This window comes from Cutaneotrichosporon cavernicola (assembly GCF_030864355.1).
Source record: "Cutaneotrichosporon cavernicola HIS019 DNA, chromosome: 1".
Lineage (NCBI taxonomy): Eukaryota > Fungi > Basidiomycota > Tremellomycetes > Trichosporonales > Trichosporonaceae > Cutaneotrichosporon > Cutaneotrichosporon cavernicola.
Window position 1 is genome coordinate 1,434,590 of NC_083393.1, and position 18,293 is coordinate 1,452,882.

Sequence of the window (18,293 nt, forward strand, 5' to 3'; positions counted from 1 at the left end):
AACATGTCTTCAGCAGTCGTCATTGGACTCGGTACACTCGGAGCGGCGTTCGCGGGCCGTGTGGCGTGGCAGATGATGCGCCGCGGCGCCGCAGACCAGTTCGTCAAGGGCGGGTTCAAGCCCAAGATGGACCGCGCCGAGGCCATCGCGATTCTGGGTCTTCGGTGAGTGCGCGGCAGGCGGGGAGGGTAGCGGTGGGAGGCCGGCGGTGGGAGACCCGGCAGAGTTGGGGATGTGGGGCGTGAGCCGGGGGGGGGGGGGGGGGCGGGGGAGGGGGGGAAAGTGGGAGGGTCGGGAAGGTGAGGAGAGTCGCGTGTGGGCGGTGGAGATGCCAGGAGACACAGGCAAAGCGATGTGTAGAGCTAGATTGCGGTCAACGATGGCGCGACCCCCAGATACGATACCGTATACAAGCCGAGAGAGTACGCTCCAGGCGCAGCGGATGCCGAGCTGAGACATGTTGAATGGTGGGAGGCCGGCGGCGATGTACTCCCCCCTCCCAAGCTTCCTTCCTATATCCTCCCTCCTCCCGCCCCCCGTTTTCTATACACATCCAAGCCATTCACTCCCCCCCAATCCGCGGGGAAGGCACAGATTGGCGCCTCCGGATAGGACCCGAGCCTTCTTCGGCTTCTACACCACTTCCCAAAGAACACCTTCCTACTAGAACTTCAACTAACCACAGCGACCCGCTCACTGCGAACAAGCTCAAGGATGCGCACCGGCGTCTCATGCTCGCGAACCACCCAGATAGGTCTGGCTCTCCGCTATTAGCTGGAAAAATCAATGAGGCGAAAGCTCTTCTTGAGTAAGTCGAGAGAGACGAGCGGAACGGTTGGAGGAGGGGATATGAGATGCGGCACTCTGCCACATTTTCAGTTGTTTTGGCCATTTTTCAGGCTCAAAGCTAACATACAGCAAGACGGTTCGCAAGTAGGTCTGTGACATTGTATTATACTGGCAGCGATTGCCATGCATGGTTAACCACTGCGATGTGGGCGCGGATGGGATGTCAGACAGTGGAGGGGAGTGGAGGTGATCACGTGACATCAAATCCATTCAATGACCGAAACAGATAAACACACATTCATGGACTCCACAGCAATCTACGGCTACAGGAGAGAGATGTATGGGAAGAAGACGACCCCATATGGTGCGCAACGCATTCTTGGCACTCTTACCACCTGGCAACAAGCAAAACCTACACCAGGAGGGAGTCGAACCCCCGCCGCGTGCACGCGCTCTGCCGACCTTCTGGGTCTCTTCGCAGGAACTGGCAAGCACGCATGATACCGTTTCACCACTGGTGTTGTTCTGGAAGACAGGAAAAGGGATGCGCCATGCCCCTGTGGCGCCAGTATTTTTGTTGGCGTTAACCGCCGGCTCTCCACTTTCACTGGGGTTTCGGGCCTGTGGAAGGTCATGGAGTCAGCAGAGAGCTGTTCAGAGGACCAGGCGAGTTGGTAACAGGTTGTAAAGAGATGGAGCTTGGCGCCTGGTAAGTATGTGACGGAAGATGTGGCGGAAGGATGACGACACCGTTCAGATGGGTTGAAGTTGAGAGCCTGAAGAAGAGTGCTTCCTGTAACGAACGCCAGGTGGTCATGGATGGAGAGTCCACGTTCGAGTGGGTTGTGCTCAAGATTTCGCTGAGCGCAGATGGCCGTCCACCTACTGGCAGTCTCCGGCATCATCGACTAGCAAGTGTGCCATCTATCAGGACACTGGGGCCACAGATCGCACAGATAGCATTAGATGAGTGCGGGAAGGGATATACCCGGCTGCTGGTATCTGATGGGGACAGCCGGATGACCAAGCAAGAAGGTGGCTCATGGGGTATCATTCGCCGCACTCAAGTCCAGCTTCACCCGCAGATTGGCGAACCAATGTGAGTCCAAAAGCTGTTTACACAGTAGTGGCAGGGACGAGCAAGCTTCAACAACTGTTCAGTAAATGTTAGCAAGCATTGGGGCGTCAGACGGCGTTGAAATGTGTCCGCAAGTGGTGGCAGGCGTCAGTGACCGAGCGGTGGTGGACCATGAATGACTACGCGTCCAGTTCAAGTCACTGGCAGGTTGAGATTCGGTCAGGAACCAACAGGGTCGGTCAGGATGAAGTAGAAAATCGCCACAACCACGTGTTTTATCAATTACCGAAATACCGTTCAATCTCCCAAACGGCGGACACTGTATCCATGTCCGTTTCCAATTCTCGTCGCTGCCGCTGGGTCCCCCTAGTCACCATCGTCGTCGTCGTCTGACACTCAACCGTCAAGGTCATCACATACAACAAAAATGGCGCCCACCAAGAAGTCTAAGTCGGCCAAGCACTCGGAGAGCATCAACGCCCGCCTCCAGCTCGTCGTCAAGTCGGGCCGCTACACCCTCGGCTACAAGCAGGCGCTCAAGCAGCTGCGCAACGGCAAGTGTAAGTGATCCCTCGGCGTCTGGAGCCTGGTCGAGAAGGCCTCGCTGGGTCTCTCCTACAATGTGGGAGAGATCGCGGTCAGCGAGTGTCCGGAGCCTAGCTGAGAAGGACGCCTGTGCTGACGCCTTCTTCCTTGGTCTGGATTCGTCCTGCAGCCAAGCTCATCCTTATCTCGCGCAACTGCCCCCCGCTCCGCAAGTCGGAGCTTGAGTACTACGCCATGCTGTGAGTGTCTACAATGGAGAGCGAGGTGGAGAAGATGGAGGCCGGCGTATTGGTAGTGTGTGGAGGAGATTTTGTGCTGGATTTTTCGCGCATCGCGCTGTTCATCCCCACACTGCATCCTGCTGCGCGCGTCTCTGTTCTTGGAAACCTCGTGTCTTGCGATCCCCAGCATTTGGACTCCACTGACCCCAGCTCGAAGACCTCGGTTCACCACTACGACGGCTCGAACGTCGACCTCGGCACCGCCGCTGGTCGCATGTACCGCGTCGGTGTCATGTCGATCCAGGACGCCGGTGACTCCGACCTCGTGAGTAGATTCTTTCACATTCAGCAGAGCTGCGCTGACCCTCTCAGCTCCAGGTCCAGGAGGCTTAGACGTCTGATACTTAGGGGCTTCCTCCGTCTTCAGCTGTCCATGCATTGTACATTTACAGGCCATGGCATGTTGCATGATGACCTACGTTTTGTGTTACTGATGCTATGGTTCTGTTGAAGGAAGGTTCAGGCTGAAGACGAACGCGAGGTGAATGCCTGGTGCTGCGATGTGTTCATGCTTGGAGGGTCAATGAGATGCCAGTGTATGAGTCTGGGCTATGGTGTTCTGGAAGAGTGAAGGCGCTAAGACGGTGTCACGCGTACGATCTCGACACGCGTACCCGCGTCGAGTGCTGTGTCCCAGAATGTCGGGGCGGAGGAGTCCATCGGCGTGAGGTCAAGGAGTTCCGTGCGCATCTCGCGAGAGGCTGGTGTCAGCTTGGGTTAAATTGTCAGCATGAGACCCACAACACTCGTCGAGGAAGAGTTTGAATGTCTTCTCGTTTCGTACCGTGGCGGCCAGCACCGCATAGCTCTCCTTGGCTAACACCCCAATGGCGTCCACAAGGAAGGGCACCAGGTCTGGGTCGTAGATCTGCTGTCAGCTATGAAAACGTACCCAATCGGAGCTGAACGTACAACGTCTGCAGCCAAGACAACCCGCCCCCTTCCTTCGACCGGTTCAAGTGCCTCAGCCCACACCCCGGGCCGATCATCTGGCGGTGCGGAAGCGTCAGACCAGTCGAGGGAGCGTACTCGTGGTGGATGCTCCAATTGGTCTGATGTAAGCTACAGAGTTGTCCTTCATTTACTGAGGGAGATGTTGGCCTTCAACCGTCCCAGCGGCGTGCGAAACGCCTGACCCTCATCGTCGCCGTTCTCATCACCGAGGTCCGTTGTGATCACGTCAGCCCCGAGCTGGGCGAGGAGGATCGAGAGGAAGCCTGTGCCTGCGCCGAGCTCAAGGACAGGCGGTGGTGCGGATGCGGAGGAGGGAAGGAAGATGGATGGGGAAGAGTGCAGAACGTGGTGGCCCAGGTGGAGAGCTGCAGTCCATGTCCGCAGGCCCGTTGTTCCCGCCTGCACCGCAACCTGCTCCTCAAGGAGTGTGATCGCGCACTCGGGCCGACCATACAGGAATGTCTTGTAGGACTGTGGTGGTCTGTCGTTAGCTCAGTGGTCAACGAGAGATTGGGAGTTAAGTGGAGAGACGATTGCAGACGCATGACTGGGCTCATGCAGGGGCCCGGTTCTTGCAACTCCACCTTTCTTCATCAGTTGACTCACTCTCCAAAGCGAGGTGGAGTGGCCATGATTCCGGCCACGACCTCGTAGACACGCTCCTCAACACCATCCTCCCCTGCCCCCGCCTCCAGAGGCTGCAACAATCGCTTCCAGAAGGAGCGTTGGTAACCTTCCTCCGGCGCAGGCAAGGGACTCTCCACAAGATTGTCCGCCAGCCATTCCTGGGCAGCCGGAGGAAGGTCAGGTACATGGAGGAGGTATGGCGGGACGAGGCCAAAGTACTGCCTCCTCAAGGTTTGAAGCGCAGATAGGTCGAGTTCAGACATGGTTAGAGAGCGCAGCGAACGCGCCAATGATGGAGAAGTCAGTTGCGGTTCTAGGGAGCTGGGGAGGAAGAGAGGTGACTCATTGAAGGTGGAGGGTGGAGGGAGACGTGTTGAAACTTGCATGGATGGCGTCATAGGATGGGGCAATGTTGATTTAGAGTGGGGCAGGTTGGGAGGACCGAATAATGTTTTGATTTTAGGGTTATGATGCACGCGATTGACTTTCCCACTGTAACGAGGAAAGCTGACCCTTAATCTGGTCCAAGCTCAGCTTTGGGCACAACAACAAACACAACCCACACAACCCACACCAAACCAAACCAAGCCAAACGACGTCCAAAACCATAGCGATCCAAGTACATTAGTTGAAGCCATCACCATCTCCCCCTCCTTCCTCTCTTTCCGTTGCCCATCTGTTACACTCCATCCGGGGTCGACGCAACGTCGCTTTCCCTTCCCCATCGCCATCGCAACCCGCAGCGAGAATTGCATGGAGAGCTCCCCAATCGGCTGTGAGCCTTCCTCCCGCCCCACAACGTCCTTCCCATCACTGGCCTGATCCCTATCCCTCTCCTTTGTGAAGACATCCACGCCCATTCTTCGGCACATTACACAACCATGGCCTACTTGATCGACGACAATGCCATGCGCATCTGCGGTACGTCGCCCGCTACCCTGCTGGCATTTGTCATCGTAGCAGGCCGACATCTCCCTCACCGTGCTGACGCACGAATCAGTGCGGCCGCGGCCTTGGCATCCAACCAAGGAGGCCCCGTATCTCGCGCAGGACACCGATCAACCCTTCTTCATAGGCAACGGCAATTTTGGGCAGGCCAAGAAGCCCGCGGCCGGAGGCGCCATCCGCGAGATCGTTGGTGAGTGGTGTTGGTCGCGCGCGGTGTTGATTGCCACGGCCGATGGCTAACCATCAGAGGTCATTGACAACCGCTCTCTCGACTTTGACCGCAAGCCCGAACGCTGTGCCACTCGCTACGGCGGCTTTAGCGGTAGGCGTCACAAGGACAGGCGGTTGGTTAGGGATAGTCGACGGAGCTAATCCCAGCTACGTGTTTGACCATGTGTTCAAGATGGCCGCCAGCCAGGAGGAGGTCTACGAGAGGACGGCCAAGCCTCTTCTTGACGGTGTGCTTTCGGGGTTCAACGCGACTGTTTTTGCCTACGGCGTGAGTCTTGATAGCGCCCTGTGCTGACCATCAGGCCACTGGGTGTGGCAAAACACACACCATCAGCGGCAACCAGGAGGACCCCGGCATCATCGTCCGGACTATGAGAGACCTTTACGAGCGCATCTCAGAAAGCCAGGATCGTTATGACACTCACGTCGAGTTGTCAATGATCGAACTCTACAACGAGAACATCCGCGACCTACTCTCGGACACCTTCCCCCACATGCCCACAGGTGGCCTCAAACTTCTTGAGAACGAGAAGGATAGGGTGACAATCGCCGACGTCACCATCCGGACACCGAAGACGGCCGATGAAGTGATGGAGCTAGTCATGATCGGCAACGAGCGTCGCAGTACCTCGTTTACTGCGGCAAACTCTGCGTCCTCTCGCTCTCATGCTGTCCTCCAAATCAGCATCGCGCGCAAGAGCCGCAACGCAGACGTTGACGTGGAACGCGAACAGGTCTTGCTCGACACCTCGTTCGCAACCCTGTCCATTGTCGATCTCGCAGGAAGCGAGCGTGCCTCTGCGACTCGTAACCTCGGCGACCGCATGAAGGAAGGAGCACAGATTAACAAGTCGCTATTGGCTCTCAGTAGCTGTATTTCCGCTTTGTGCGACGCCCAGCGCAAGGGCGCGCGTCCACACGTTCCATACCGCAATTCTAAACTCACTCGTCTTCTCAAGTTCTCTCTTGGGGGCAATTGTCGCACGGTCATGATCGTTTGCGTGTCTCCATCATCCAAGGACATCGAGGACACGTCGAACACCCTCACGTGGGCAGACCGTGCGAAGCACGTCAAGACGACTGTAACGCGCAACATCAATGGCACACACGTCAGCGCGAGGCAATATGTCGAGAAGATCCACCAGCTCAACGAGCGGGTCAAGATTCTCGAGGCGCAGCTCGATGTCAAGGACCAGGAGACAAGTAAACTGGTGCAGCTCAAGATTGAGGACGCAAAGATACGGATCATCGAACATGTACGATTCATCAACGCAACAGTCGACGACCAGTGCGAGGTTGTTCGAGAGGGTGCCGAACACTGGGCAAAATGGGATGTCGCCAACCTCGGGATCGAGAAGATCGAAAACCGCCGTGACGACCTTGAGGCCGACGAGGACACCCAGGACCTGGCGAAGGAGACAGAAATGTGCAACTCCATAATCGCCCAGTACAAGCACGAGTTCACTGAGTCTCGTCATCTCCAAGCGAAGGTCAACAAGGGCAATGACGCGGCCATGACCCTCAGCAAGCAGATCGATGACATCGAGTCGAAGATCTTCCCGGACGTCGACCCGGTGTATGCGCAGAATCTTCGCCTGGAGATGGCAGTGGCCCGAGCCAAGATCAAGCAAGCGAACGCCAAGGGCTGCGAGATTGGCTACCGTGAACGTTTGGCCAAACACGAGGATGCTCTCGCCCGGTCCGCCATCGCCTCAGCCCGTATTGAGGCGCTGTACGAGAAGCACTCGTCACGTATCAAGGCTCTGTGCGCGAGAGGGTCTGTTGAACCATTTGTCATTCTCCAGGAGATGGACCTGCTCAAGGCGTTGCAGGCTCCGCTCTTTCGCGAAATGGGCAACATTCACCAGCTCATTCAGCTGTCGGATGCACCAGCCCCGGCTCCTGTCCCCACTCCGATCAAGGGTGCGCAACTTCGCCACAACGTATCACCCAGCGCTATGGGCTCGCCCAAGGCAAAGCGCCTCTCGCAACGATTCTCCATGGATAAGAAACATCTCGTCCACAAGCCCGGCTCCCCTCGGCGGTCACTCCCTGGGCGCGGCGCGATGCGCAGGACAAGCGCTGTGCCAGCGTCCTCTCGGTCCGCCCGGTTTGCCGACGATGAGGGAGGTGAGCTCGAGGAGATCCGCCACTTCAAGGCCCGCTCGTCGCAGTCGCCAGTCGTTGGGACGTCCCCAGACGATGGCGGTGACTGGGAGGAGGTTGTCCCCACCATCAAGCCTGTGGCGCTACCGGCCCCTCCCAAGGCCAAACCAAGCACCTCGTCCAAGCCCCATCAGCGTCTGAACATGTCCCTGCGTGGACCTACGGCCCCGTCAACTGGTTCTCCAACGGGACACCCGCGCTCAAAGCCTCCGCCCATAGCTCCGTCCGGATCGTCCCCACTCGCCTCCACGTCGGCCTCGGCGTCCGTGATGCCGGCGTGGAAGGCGAACCGACTTGCCCTTGGCAAACACGAGAACAGCAAGGACAAGGAGGGAGTCAGCCCCATCAAGGGTGACACGAGTGTTGTCTCGGTTGCCTCTGAGATCTCATTCTCAAAGATTACGATACCAATCGGCTTAGGGCGGCCGCCACGGCCATCTTCGCGTACGGCCTCCGTGCTCGGAGAGTTGAGACAACTCCCACCATCACGGCCAACGTCCTCACTGGGCTCGTCAACTCTTCACCTCCCGACAGCTTCCAGCGCTGCGCGCGCGAATGGAGGGGACAAGTCCCCTATCGCGTCGACCCATTCTCCTGCGGTGCCAAGCCCGAGGGGGCCCTCGTCGTCGCGTCGTCTGTCTGATCGGCACCAGCGAAGAAAGCTCCACCAGGGAGCCGTTCCGTATCGGCGGAAGCCGAGTCTTATCCCGTCTCCCAAAGGATCACCTAGCGGAACGTCTCCCAGAGGCTCCGCCGGTGGCTTCGGGCTAGCCAAGAGCATTGGGCCAGGGGCTTCGAGCACCCTTGCCGGTGCTAGTTCGAGCGCGGTACCAAGCATGGGCTCCCCGATGACACTGGCCATGAGTGTCGCCGGCACCAGCGGGGCAGGCTTGCGCACTCGTGCGAGTATGTTCTCGCTCAATAGCGGTAATTTGGTCACGAATGGTGGCAATGGCAATGGCAATGGCAATGGCAACGGTGCCAATCCGAAGCCAATTTGGCGATAGAATGAATTGTTAGATACACTACTTGTACGATAACTGCATCCGATGTGAGTGTGCTGTGTGCTTTGTGTGGATATATTCATGTGACCTTTAAAGTAGACGCCACTGTTGAGAATCGAAGTGAGACACTTGGGATCGACGAGGGCCCCGCGTACACGTGGCCGGGTAGTGCTATTTGGCGGGCGGCCTGACGTCGCCGTCGTGAAGCAAAGGGGTAACTACGCGTTCCTCCCTGCATCTCGCCATCCATCATCATCATTATCATCATTATCATCCTTGCCCTCCGTCCCGCATTCCCCCAGCAACAATCAACTTGAGCCCAAGCAACAACCGCGCTCACACTTCCATAATCGCCACCTTTCCTTCTCATCACAACGCTCTCCATCCACTCACGCTCCTTCAACAAACCCACCATGCCTGCAGGCGCGGCCGACGCCGTTCCGCCAGGCGGTCAGGCGCCCCTACCACCTCCTGACCTCATGACCTCGCTCCCCGCACCCGTCCTTCGTCTCCTGATCGTCTTTGCGGGTCCGATCGCCGCCCTCCGCGCCGTCCTCGAAGTACTGCTCTGGAAGCCTGAGCGGCGCGTGCAGAGCTGGATGTTCCTCCTCGCATGGTGGTTCACGTGCCTTTCAGGCGCGTACGTGTTTGCCTGGCTGGCGCCACCACTTCTATTCGCGCCCCTGCTTCCGCTGCAGCGGTTGCGCCTCGGCGAGCGTAAAATGCCCGTACAAACGACACCGGCGCGCCCGGCAACCTCGGAGACCCTTCTCCAGACCCTTGGCGACGTGTATAAGATCCTGGCGCTCCTCCCACCATCCCCCCTCCCGCCACTGTCCGCGACGTACGCACGGTTTCGCGCTCTTGGGGCGCGCCGCCTGGTCCGCGGCCTCGCCGTTATCTGGGGTCTCTGGATCGCGCTTGATCACACACTCGGCACACGCGTCCTCGTCGCCCTTGTTGGAACCGGTCTCATTCTCGCCCCATCCCCTCCCCTCGCTCAGGTCGTGCACTTGGCCGGCAAGAGCCTCGCCGTCCGCCGCACCCTGGCCCTGGTATTCCTCCTCATCTTCGGGTCGCCCGACCGCGACTACCGTCTCGGCTCCCCGATTGGATGGCTCAAGAGCAAGTGGGTGAGCTCCAGGCGCCCATCCACAGTTCTCGCCTCGAAGCCGGTCAAGGCGGTCGACTCACCAGCGCCCGCCGACCGCGCAGGCAATCCCATCTACTTCCGCTTCGAGCTACACGAAAATCAGCGCTGGTGGATGGGACTGGACTGGACGTCGGCTCTGCTCCCTCAAGAGCGCCCAAGTTGGTGCGACTCACATCTCTTACCTGTCGCGCCGCCTCAAGCTTTCGCACTCCCCGCCCCCTCCTCCATCGACCTGCCAGCACACACGCACACCGAACCGCGTGGAATGCTGCGTCGAACCGCGACATGGCGTTGGCTTGATGATGACTGGTCCGTCGTCAAGAAGGTCAAAGGTGCACCAGCGCCCTCTGACCCTACGCCTGTCGCGCCTCCTGCACCTGTGGCCCGACCCGCGCCGGGTCTTTTCTCACCCAGCGATGGACGATCACCGTCGATCGCCGAGACAGCGTTTGCCAAGGGCCTCGGGAAGCTGAAGAGCGTCCCACTACCTGGTACTCCAGCGTCTTCTTCACCTGCGCCGGCCAAGGCCTCGACGGACTCGCGCCGACAGCGCACAGGCTCCGAGAGCACGGATGCGTCGCATGAGGATGTAGTCAGCTCCGCGGCAGGACAGCCCGAAGGTTCGATCCCAGAGGCCGATGACGAGACGGACGCGGACGGGTGGGTGTACGGCGACAACAAGTGGGAGAACATGACTGCCAGGGGTGGGCTGGGTAAGGTAAGTGAGAGGAAGCTCAAGGCTCAAGATGGGAAATGCCAGCTTGAATGTGTTGCAATTGAGCTGACAGCAGTTTACGCGTCGCAGGCGATGGACGCGCCGCGCCGTCTGCACCGAGAGCGTGCACCGCATTGCAGGGGCTCAAACGTCGTGCGACGAGGTCCCAGAAAGCGGGAGTGGGGCTGCTACCCCCATGGCGCGCCGTTCAAGTGGTGGCGTGCTACGCGGGCCGGGGTCGTCACCCTCCAAGGCCGGCGCGACGACTGCGTCTTCCGTGACCAGCGACGAGCACAAGGAACACCGGCCCATCGTCGCCCCGGTTCCAGCACCCTCGTCCATCGTGCCGCCGGCCCGCACCAGCCTCGATCGCGACCAGCAGCTCAAGCAGCGCCTCAAAAAGGCCATGGGCAACATGGGCGCATAGTGTACCAGTGGAGATGCAACTAGATTTCGTCCAAGCTGTGGATCGTGGTTGATAGGTAGAGCGAGGGTCCGATGGGTAAAGCGTGGGCGGAGGCAATGTGGGCATAACGGCAATAACGGCCTCCAGTACCAAACGACCCGCGGTTCTATCCTCTCACTTGCACTCCGAGACACTAGGCCCCATGAAGCTGCATCTATCTCTGTCACACTGCAAACCACGAGTCCTCCGGCCCAGGCTCCGACCCAAGCGTTCTGGCCTCGTTATCCTCTGCCGTCTTCTTCTCCTCGTCGGTGCTCTCGTCGCTCTCCTCAGGCTGCTTCAGGGCGCCAGGCTCGGCGCCGACGCGCTTCGCCTTGGTTACACTTCCCCCACACCGGAGACATTGCCACTTGGCGCCCTTCTCGGGGTGGTCCTGCGCGAACTGTGCGAGCTCATCTGCCACGCAGTAGTAACAGTAACTGCACCCGCCCCAGCAGTCCGTCTGTGCTGGGAGGAAAATACGATCCTCAGGGTCGGCCTCGGGGTCGGTGTCCTCAAGCGCCGGAAGCTCAATGTCTGTCCCGCTCAGAGCCACTGGCGCACTAGTGCGCCTCAAGTAGCAAACGGGACAGGTCTGCAGTGGGATGCCAGCACACACACCCGCGTGCGCAGCACTCGGAGCAGCGATGCCTGCTGCCTTTGCCGCCGAGATGCTCCCTTGCGCCGCCGAGAGAGCGTCGTAGTCGATGGTTGTCGGCTGATTCAGGAACGTCTTGACTGGCCCAAGCAGGGTGTTGGGGTTCAACGCATATGGCAGGCTAGGAATGCGAGGGAGCGCAAACATGAGGAATTCCTTCCGTCAGCACGAGACAAAATGGGGTTTACCGTCATGACGCCCCAGACGAGTTGGCGGTTCATAAACTCGTACGACACCATGCGCGCGAGGTGTGGCGCGTCGGGCACGAGGCGAATCTTGAGGATCCGCATCAGGAGGGATGGGTAGCGCCCATCCAAGAGAAACCAACCCCATCCAGCGAGCTCCCATGCCTGCGCGAGCGCCTCGATGCGGGTGAGCAGGCGCCACAGTTTACGCCGGATATCGTGCGACGGCAAGTCTGGCCACTGGCGCGAGAGCGCAGTCACACGCGCGCGCGTCAGTAGATAGCGAGGAAGGAGGGGCGGGTGGAGAAGGATGTAGAGCAGGAGTTTGTTGCGTGTTGCTGCTGTCAGCTCATCCTAAGAAACGCTTACGCCTCGTGCGGCCGCTCGCTAAGCGGAGGTTGGAGAGCGCGAGGCCTGGGCTGGCGGTAGCGGGCCCGAGCACGCCGGCTGCAAAGACAGCCAGTTTGAGGACCAGCTCGATCTCGGGCTTGGCGTCGGGTCCTATTGATGGCTAGCGTTAGCGAGGAGGTAGAGAATACGTACATGGAAGCGAGCGAAGGCGCGCGAGACGCCGTCGCCGAGCAGCTGGGCAATACCATCGTCTAGCTCCCCAGCGTCAACCTGGCTAACGAGTGGTGCGCGGGGGATATACGGCCCGCTTGGGGCACTGGGACCTGCCTCGGTGACGGCGGCGGCGATCATGTGGGTGGAGTAAAGATGGACAGGAGACTTGAAGTGGAGATGGGCAGTTCCGGCCCACTTAACCGGCTCGCGCTCCGCCGAGGCCGAGTGACTATTCCAGAACCCATTAGCGGGAGCAGATGGACACTAATGGTATGTCCTAATGAGCACGTGGCATCCGCTGTCGCCACCAGATGATCAGATGTCCGATGCACTTCTGAGCCCAGCCCGACATTGAGCATCCACCATCTAGCAGCAACAATGCGCGCCGGTCCGCTCGCGCTTCTCCTCGCACCTCTAATACCGGTCGTCCATGGGATATGGCCGTTCAAGCAGAAACGTTTCATGGCAGAGGCGCTGTACAACGCAGGTACGCTCGGATTGCCAAAGGACGCAGGGCGTGTTGTTGCGATCGGCGATGTAGACGGCGACCAGAAGTGAGTGGGCGCATCGGAGCACACGCCTTGACTCAGGCTTCTGACAGCAGCTCTGACTTGTTTATGCTCTCCCAAGATCGGAAGACGCTACATGTCATGGTGTGGAACCGTGATGCGTTCATGTACGAGGAGCGGGATACGGTCACCTTTGAGCACGAGATCACGAACGTTACGCCGGCGGACTTTAACGGCGATGGGCGTATGGACTTGCTCGTCATGTGGTCTGCGAACAGTGGCGGTGGGTTTTGGGGGAACAAAGGCAAGATGTCGACCGACATGGAGATTATCATGGGCAACGAAGGGGGGTTGTCAAAGGGGGAGAGGTGGAGCCTGCCGCCCGCAGGGCTCGCGCAACCTATGCTCTTCGATGACGACCTCGACTTATCCCCATCACTGCTGGGATTCGCGGAGACACAAGACGGGCCCAAGATCAAGGCATGGCGCAATACGGGGCACGCGATGCGCTTGTTCACTCCGATGCTGAAGCCCATTGACCAAGTATGCCAGCTCACCCACCCCCCTGCGGGCGCGCACTCATCTGCGTTTATAGATATGGACGGCGATTGTGCGCCGGACGTCGTTTTGCATTGCGGCGGCGCCAAAGCCAACAACCGTAAATTGCAAGTGTGGCTCAACCGAGGCAAGGAGGGGTATATCCTCAGCAACACGTGGAACTTGCCACTCGGGTCGCGATCAATCTCGTATGCTGATATGAGTAAGTGCGGAGGGAACGGATCAGCAACGCAGAACGCTGATCGTAGACCGTAATGGCGCCATGGACCTCGTGTTCCCAACATGTAAAAGGGTCCTGCCCAGCACAGGACTTGGCGAGGCCTGTAAGATCCACGTCGCGTACAACAACCAGGCGGGACTCTGCAATACCAAGACGTCGCAGTACTCACCAAGTGGCCGGATTATTTGCAGGGGTTACGACGAGCTCTGCAGCGCGGACCCATACTTTGACTTCCAGTTCTGGGAGAACAGCCCCGTGAGTCTCACTCCGCCACAGCGCTAACGACAGGAATTCCCAACGGTCGCGATCGACAAGCTTTTCCCCGGCTTCAAGCTTATGATCAATGTCCCAGGACATACCGACGTCCCCCTCCCAATCCGCCCGGGCGACTTTGACGTCGATGGCTTCCCGGATCTCCTGATCACGATCAGCGACGGCAAAAAGTCGCTTGTCAAGGTCCTCCACAACGTGCCGTGCGGCAAGGACGTGCCGGGTTGCGGCAACTTTAGTGCCAAGTACAGCCGGGGATTCCAAGTGCTCGGCGGCAAGGGTTGGGAGGCGCTCGAGGCGATCGAGGACGCCATCGGCGCGAGCTGGATCGACCTCGACGACGACGTGAGTGGCCAGTTGTGGTGACGCTCACCCCAGGGATCTCTCGACATCATGGTGCACCGTACAGGCAAGCAGGACGGAGAGACTGTAACGTTCATCCAGAACAACTTTTACCACGACGCGTTCTTCCTCAAGGGCCAAGGTGCGCACCTTGCTGGAAGCTCAAGCTGACCCACCCAGTGCTTAATGGCGCGTGTGATCGGAGGCGATGCTTCCCAGTTGACGGCGGCAAGCCGTACTCGGTGAGTTTTGCTCACGCGTCTGCAGCGAATGCCGCCTTGTTCGTCGATGAGACAGTTGTTGAGTGCGGTCACTTGCCACTTTCCACCTTTGGGGTGTGCCTCCAAGCGCTAGAGATGCCGCGTCCATCGTGCTCGATGGTATTGGCAGTGATGCTCACGACACGGGTTGTCCCATTGCCCTCCTCGGGTGTGCGGTGTGATTGATTTTGTTGTCCGCCCTACCCACCCATGCTGTGTTGAGCTAATCTCAGGCACTGGGTTGCAGCATAAGTGGAGCGACTTTCAAGTTCACGTCCTTTGACACACGGGGGAATCGGCATGCTCAGAACGGTGAGTCTTATGTCATTATTGACTTATCACTTGGGTTGGGGTAGTGAAGGCGAGCGCAACCGTTTGAGGTGAAGGGGTGCAATCGTCCTTTGGGCCATGACCTCCGAACCCGTACGGAGTCCCCTGACAACGGCCCAACTCTCCACGAACACAAGCTAACCCCAGTCGCGCAGCTTCCCCAGACGTGTTACCACTCGTTGCTCTCGCCGCACACTTTCATGGGCCTGGGCCGAACAAACAACTACATCGAGGTGAGTCGAGACGTTTCCTGTAGTGCCTGTCTGATCTCAGAATCTGAAGGTTGGCACGTCACTCAAGTCTGACGAGAACCGGGTAACGTCACTCGATGGTGTGATACCCAACTCGCAGGTAATCCTGAACCCACCATGGTCGCGAGCGCTCCGCACGAACGAGACGGTGCTGTACCGCTCCAAAGAGTGGCGCACCGAGCTCTTCTTGCACCCAGGCGACTGGATCCCATGGGTCGCTGCCGCTGTTGTGGGGACAGTGGTGACGCTGGGGATGGTGGTCGTGTGGCTCGGAGAGCGCGAGAAGCGTGAGGACGAGAAGGAGCGCCGGCGAGCGCTGCACGCGATCAACTTCCAGGCGTTGTAGCATAGGTTGGGGATGGAGACGATGTTCTGGGCCGTTGCAGAGATGTTCAAACATCAAACATGCTTATAGGCCCAGGTGCATTGGACGATATGGGCTGTGCCCGAGACAGACCCGAGACAGACAGGGGAGTCTCCAAGGTGAAGTACACCATCAGTACAACAACCCAAACCATGCAATGGGCGAAAAAGGGTGAGGATGGGGTCCATGCCGTCATACTGCAATGAAACGGGACGACCGAACGGTTTTCACTGGGCCCAACTTATCCAACAATCCCTGGGGACGCCACGACGCGAAACGCGTTCCCCCGGCCTCGAACGCGGCGTGGTGACCACATCCCTTTTGGTAAGTACCTACGCAGGGTGACAACGGGCTAGAGGCCCCCCCAGTTTCGTCTTATTAATGTCCAAAACAAGCGTACACGGTTGTGACCCTCAAAAAGCTTTGCCCTCAGCCCCTTTACCCTCAAATGTAGAGAACAAGCATACAAAAGCACTGCTCTCGTTCGGGTGCCAGCCACTTACCGCATTGTTCTTCTCACTCGTTCGTGATATTCTCGGGCTCCTATATCTCGCTATCGCCTCTCTGCGTTGGACTGTGTCCGATTTGTCACTTCTTCACGCCACTCCTTCACGTTACGCTCTTTATAGCTCTTTCAGTCACTCGACGACCCTCTCCAACACTTTTCGTAACGACGCGCGCATAGTCTGGCACCATGCTCGCGGCTCTCCTCCCCCTTCTTGCTGTCCCCGCTGCGGCGCACATGACCATGTGGCACCCGGCCATGTACGGTTTCAGACCTGACGACCTGGAGTACAGCCAGGCTGCCACTCCGCCTCCGCTCGGCGCCGCCTTTGACCAGTGGTGGTTCCGTGGCGCCATTAACGAGCCGCCTGGTGAGTGTTCTGTGGGCCATGGGTTTGGACGACATCTGCCGTTGTGGCGTGTGGCCAGTGGATGCTTAGTGCCAACAACTTGCTCAGGCCTGTCCCTGTGCATCTACTCGGATCCCAAGACTGTGACTGACAGCAGCTGATGGCACGTTCATGGAGCTCCCCGCTGGCGGGGTGTTCACGGGCGAGATCTCGAACAATAAGATATACACGAGCTGGGGCAAGAAGCCCACGCCCGACACTGGCAAGATGGCGTCCTCTACCCAGGGCAACGGCCTCCTGCACTCGCTAGACCGGCCGTTCGGCATGGCGCCCGAGCAGACCAAGGAGGTGATGGGTTGCGGTCTCGGTATCGTATACGAGTCGGACGTGCACAAGATCAAGCCCGAAGACTTTGCCATCATCTCGACCAACCGCTACTGCCCATGGTACCGCGACGTCGACTTCCACATCCCGAAGGGCTTGCCGGCTTGTCCTGAGGGTGGCTGCCACTGCATGTGGGGCTGGATCCACAACGAGCGTGGCGGCGGCCAGGAGCTGTACTTTACCGGTTACCGCTGCAACGTAACTGGTGACACGGGCACGATCCCCCTTCCAAAGCCAGCTATTGCGCGCAAGTGCCCGTCTAACAAGAACAACTGCACGGTCGGTGCGAAGCAGCCCCTGTACTGGATGGTGGCCGAGGAGGGCCGAAACAACCACCAGGGATACTCGGACGCTCCGTTTTACAACGAGGCTTACGGGTGGAAGAACGGCGCCCAGGACGATCTCTGGGACATTGACCTCGGTACTACCTGGCTCAACTCGTCCGACCAGGCCCCCATTCCGGACGCGGCTGGCGCGTGGCACGACCCGATTATCCAGCGCGACGCCAACGCGCCCGTTGGCAAGGTCTCTGGTCCCGGCGCCGTCAACTCACCCGACTCGAACGCCACGCCCTCAAACTCGTCCAACCCTGCCACCGACTCGAGTGCATCTGTCTCACCCTCCGGATCCAGCGCCTCTACCGCTAGCTCGAATCCTACTGTTTCAGCATCTGGCTCTAGCTCGGGACCTGTTGTCTCGCCTTCCGCTGTGCCGGGCCTCAACCCCGACGACAGCAACCTCAAGGTCGAGCCCAGCGGCGCAGAGCTTCCTGGCCTCTCCTTCGCGGGCGCCAGCTCGGCCGGGGCGAGCAGCTCGGCCGCCGCTGGCACCTCAGCTCACCCGACTGGGTCTGGCCTCAGCAACTCGACCGTCTCCGCTGGCAGTGACTACTCGTCCGCGTCCGCTGGCAGTAGCAGCTCGACCGCACCTAGCGGCAGCGCCACCTCGGGTCCGCCCAAGAAGTGCAAGAAGCGCAAGCGCGCCCACCGCCTCCGCCTCTAAATCTCCGTTTAATCCCCTTCGTATTCTGCCACTGAGTGGCGCTTCTCGCTCGGCCTGGTGTCGGATGCATTTGCCCCTCATTCTCTTCCTGCTCATCTTGACCAGCCAAGCCGGCCAGACTAGGCAACATTGCAACTTGTAGTCAGCTGCCAGGAACAGTGCTACTTCCAGTCACCCGCGCGTACATACAACCCAAAAGGCACTACCGATCCCGTCTGCATACTCTTCATATTCGGTTCGAGACCATTCGAGGGCAACGCTGGTTGCCAGCAGGCCCAACGGATTTTACGGCTTCCAGGTTGTCCGTGAGAGCCTGCAGGCGACCAGTGTACATGTACTCTGCCGTAATCCGAGAATATTGTCCGTCCCGCCATCTCCCGCTGTTACTCTTTTATTATTGCCCATTGCAGTCAACCCCATGACTGATGCATTGATGGTTGTTTAGGTTCAGGTAGATTTCTATATCTGACAGCAAGCGACAACAGGCGATCTCCCTGGCAAAGTAATGACAGTGCCCATGCACAGCAGCATTCCATCGATTACATTTGGAGAGATTCTTGTGCAGTACCTGTGACTTCGACGGCTGGCGTTACAGGATTGACCGT

General features: G+C 58.9%; 8 protein-coding genes across 8 annotated transcripts; 6 read left to right on the plus strand and 2 right to left on the minus strand.

The window, feature by feature from the left end:
• Window positions 1-3: 3 nt before the first annotated feature.
• PAM18 (uncharacterized protein) lies at window positions 4-937 on the plus strand (the record flags this gene model as incomplete). The annotated part of the gene is made up of 3 exons (XM_060601278.1): window positions 4-164; window positions 686-808; window positions 919-937. The coding sequence occupies 3 exons, from the start codon at window positions 4-6 to the stop codon at window positions 935-937; spliced, it is 303 nt and encodes a 100-aa protein (XP_060453072.1).
• Window positions 938-2,294: 1,357 nt separating this feature from the next.
• RPL30 (uncharacterized protein) lies at window positions 2,295-3,027 on the plus strand (the record flags this gene model as incomplete). Its single annotated transcript, XM_060601289.1, has 4 exons — window positions 2,295-2,427; window positions 2,583-2,652; window positions 2,845-2,959; window positions 3,007-3,027. The coding sequence occupies 4 exons, from the start codon at window positions 2,295-2,297 to the stop codon at window positions 3,025-3,027; spliced, it is 339 nt and encodes a 112-aa protein (XP_060453073.1).
• Window positions 3,028-3,270: 243 nt separating this feature from the next.
• CcaverHIS019_0105260 (uncharacterized protein) lies at window positions 3,271-4,538 on the minus strand (the record flags this gene model as incomplete). The annotated part of the gene is made up of 5 exons (XM_060601300.1): window positions 3,271-3,395; window positions 3,436-3,562; window positions 3,607-3,746; window positions 3,831-4,129; window positions 4,255-4,538. The coding sequence occupies 5 exons, from the start codon at window positions 4,536-4,538 to the stop codon at window positions 3,271-3,273; spliced, it is 975 nt and encodes a 324-aa protein (XP_060453074.1).
• A 618-nt stretch (window positions 4,539-5,156) lies between these two features.
• KIP3 (uncharacterized protein) lies at window positions 5,157-8,627 on the plus strand (the record flags this gene model as incomplete). The annotated part of the gene is made up of 5 exons (XM_060601311.1): window positions 5,157-5,196; window positions 5,276-5,413; window positions 5,471-5,567; window positions 5,602-5,722; window positions 5,757-8,627. 5 exons carry the CDS (start codon window positions 5,157-5,159, stop codon window positions 8,625-8,627), a joined length of 3,267 nt encoding a protein of 1,088 aa, XP_060453075.1.
• Window positions 8,628-9,037: 410 nt separating this feature from the next.
• On the plus strand, window positions 9,038-10,919 carry CcaverHIS019_0105280 (uncharacterized protein; the record flags this gene model as incomplete). The annotated part of the gene is made up of 2 exons (XM_060601322.1): window positions 9,038-10,495; window positions 10,569-10,919. The coding sequence occupies 2 exons, from the start codon at window positions 9,038-9,040 to the stop codon at window positions 10,917-10,919; spliced, it is 1,809 nt and encodes a 602-aa protein (XP_060453076.1).
• A 202-nt stretch (window positions 10,920-11,121) lies between these two features.
• PEX2 (uncharacterized protein) lies at window positions 11,122-12,482 on the minus strand (the record flags this gene model as incomplete). Its single annotated transcript, XM_060601333.1, has 4 exons — window positions 11,122-11,751; window positions 11,784-12,118; window positions 12,150-12,291; window positions 12,324-12,482. 4 exons carry the CDS (start codon window positions 12,480-12,482, stop codon window positions 11,122-11,124), a joined length of 1,266 nt encoding a protein of 421 aa, XP_060453077.1.
• Window positions 12,483-12,722: 240 nt separating this feature from the next.
• Window positions 12,723-15,430, plus strand: CcaverHIS019_0105300 (uncharacterized protein; the record flags this gene model as incomplete). The annotated part of the gene is made up of 9 exons (XM_060601345.1): window positions 12,723-12,898; window positions 12,949-13,613; window positions 13,660-13,886; window positions 13,920-14,246; window positions 14,280-14,385; window positions 14,424-14,485; window positions 14,737-14,815; window positions 14,981-15,066; window positions 15,107-15,430. 9 exons carry the CDS (start codon window positions 12,723-12,725, stop codon window positions 15,428-15,430), a joined length of 2,052 nt encoding a protein of 683 aa, XP_060453078.1.
• A 712-nt stretch (window positions 15,431-16,142) lies between these two features.
• Window positions 16,143-17,688, plus strand: CcaverHIS019_0105310 (uncharacterized protein; the record flags this gene model as incomplete). Its single annotated transcript, XM_060601356.1, has 2 exons — window positions 16,143-16,323; window positions 16,460-17,688. 2 exons carry the CDS (start codon window positions 16,143-16,145, stop codon window positions 17,686-17,688), a joined length of 1,410 nt encoding a protein of 469 aa, XP_060453079.1.
• Window positions 17,689-18,293: the final 605 nt, after the last annotated feature.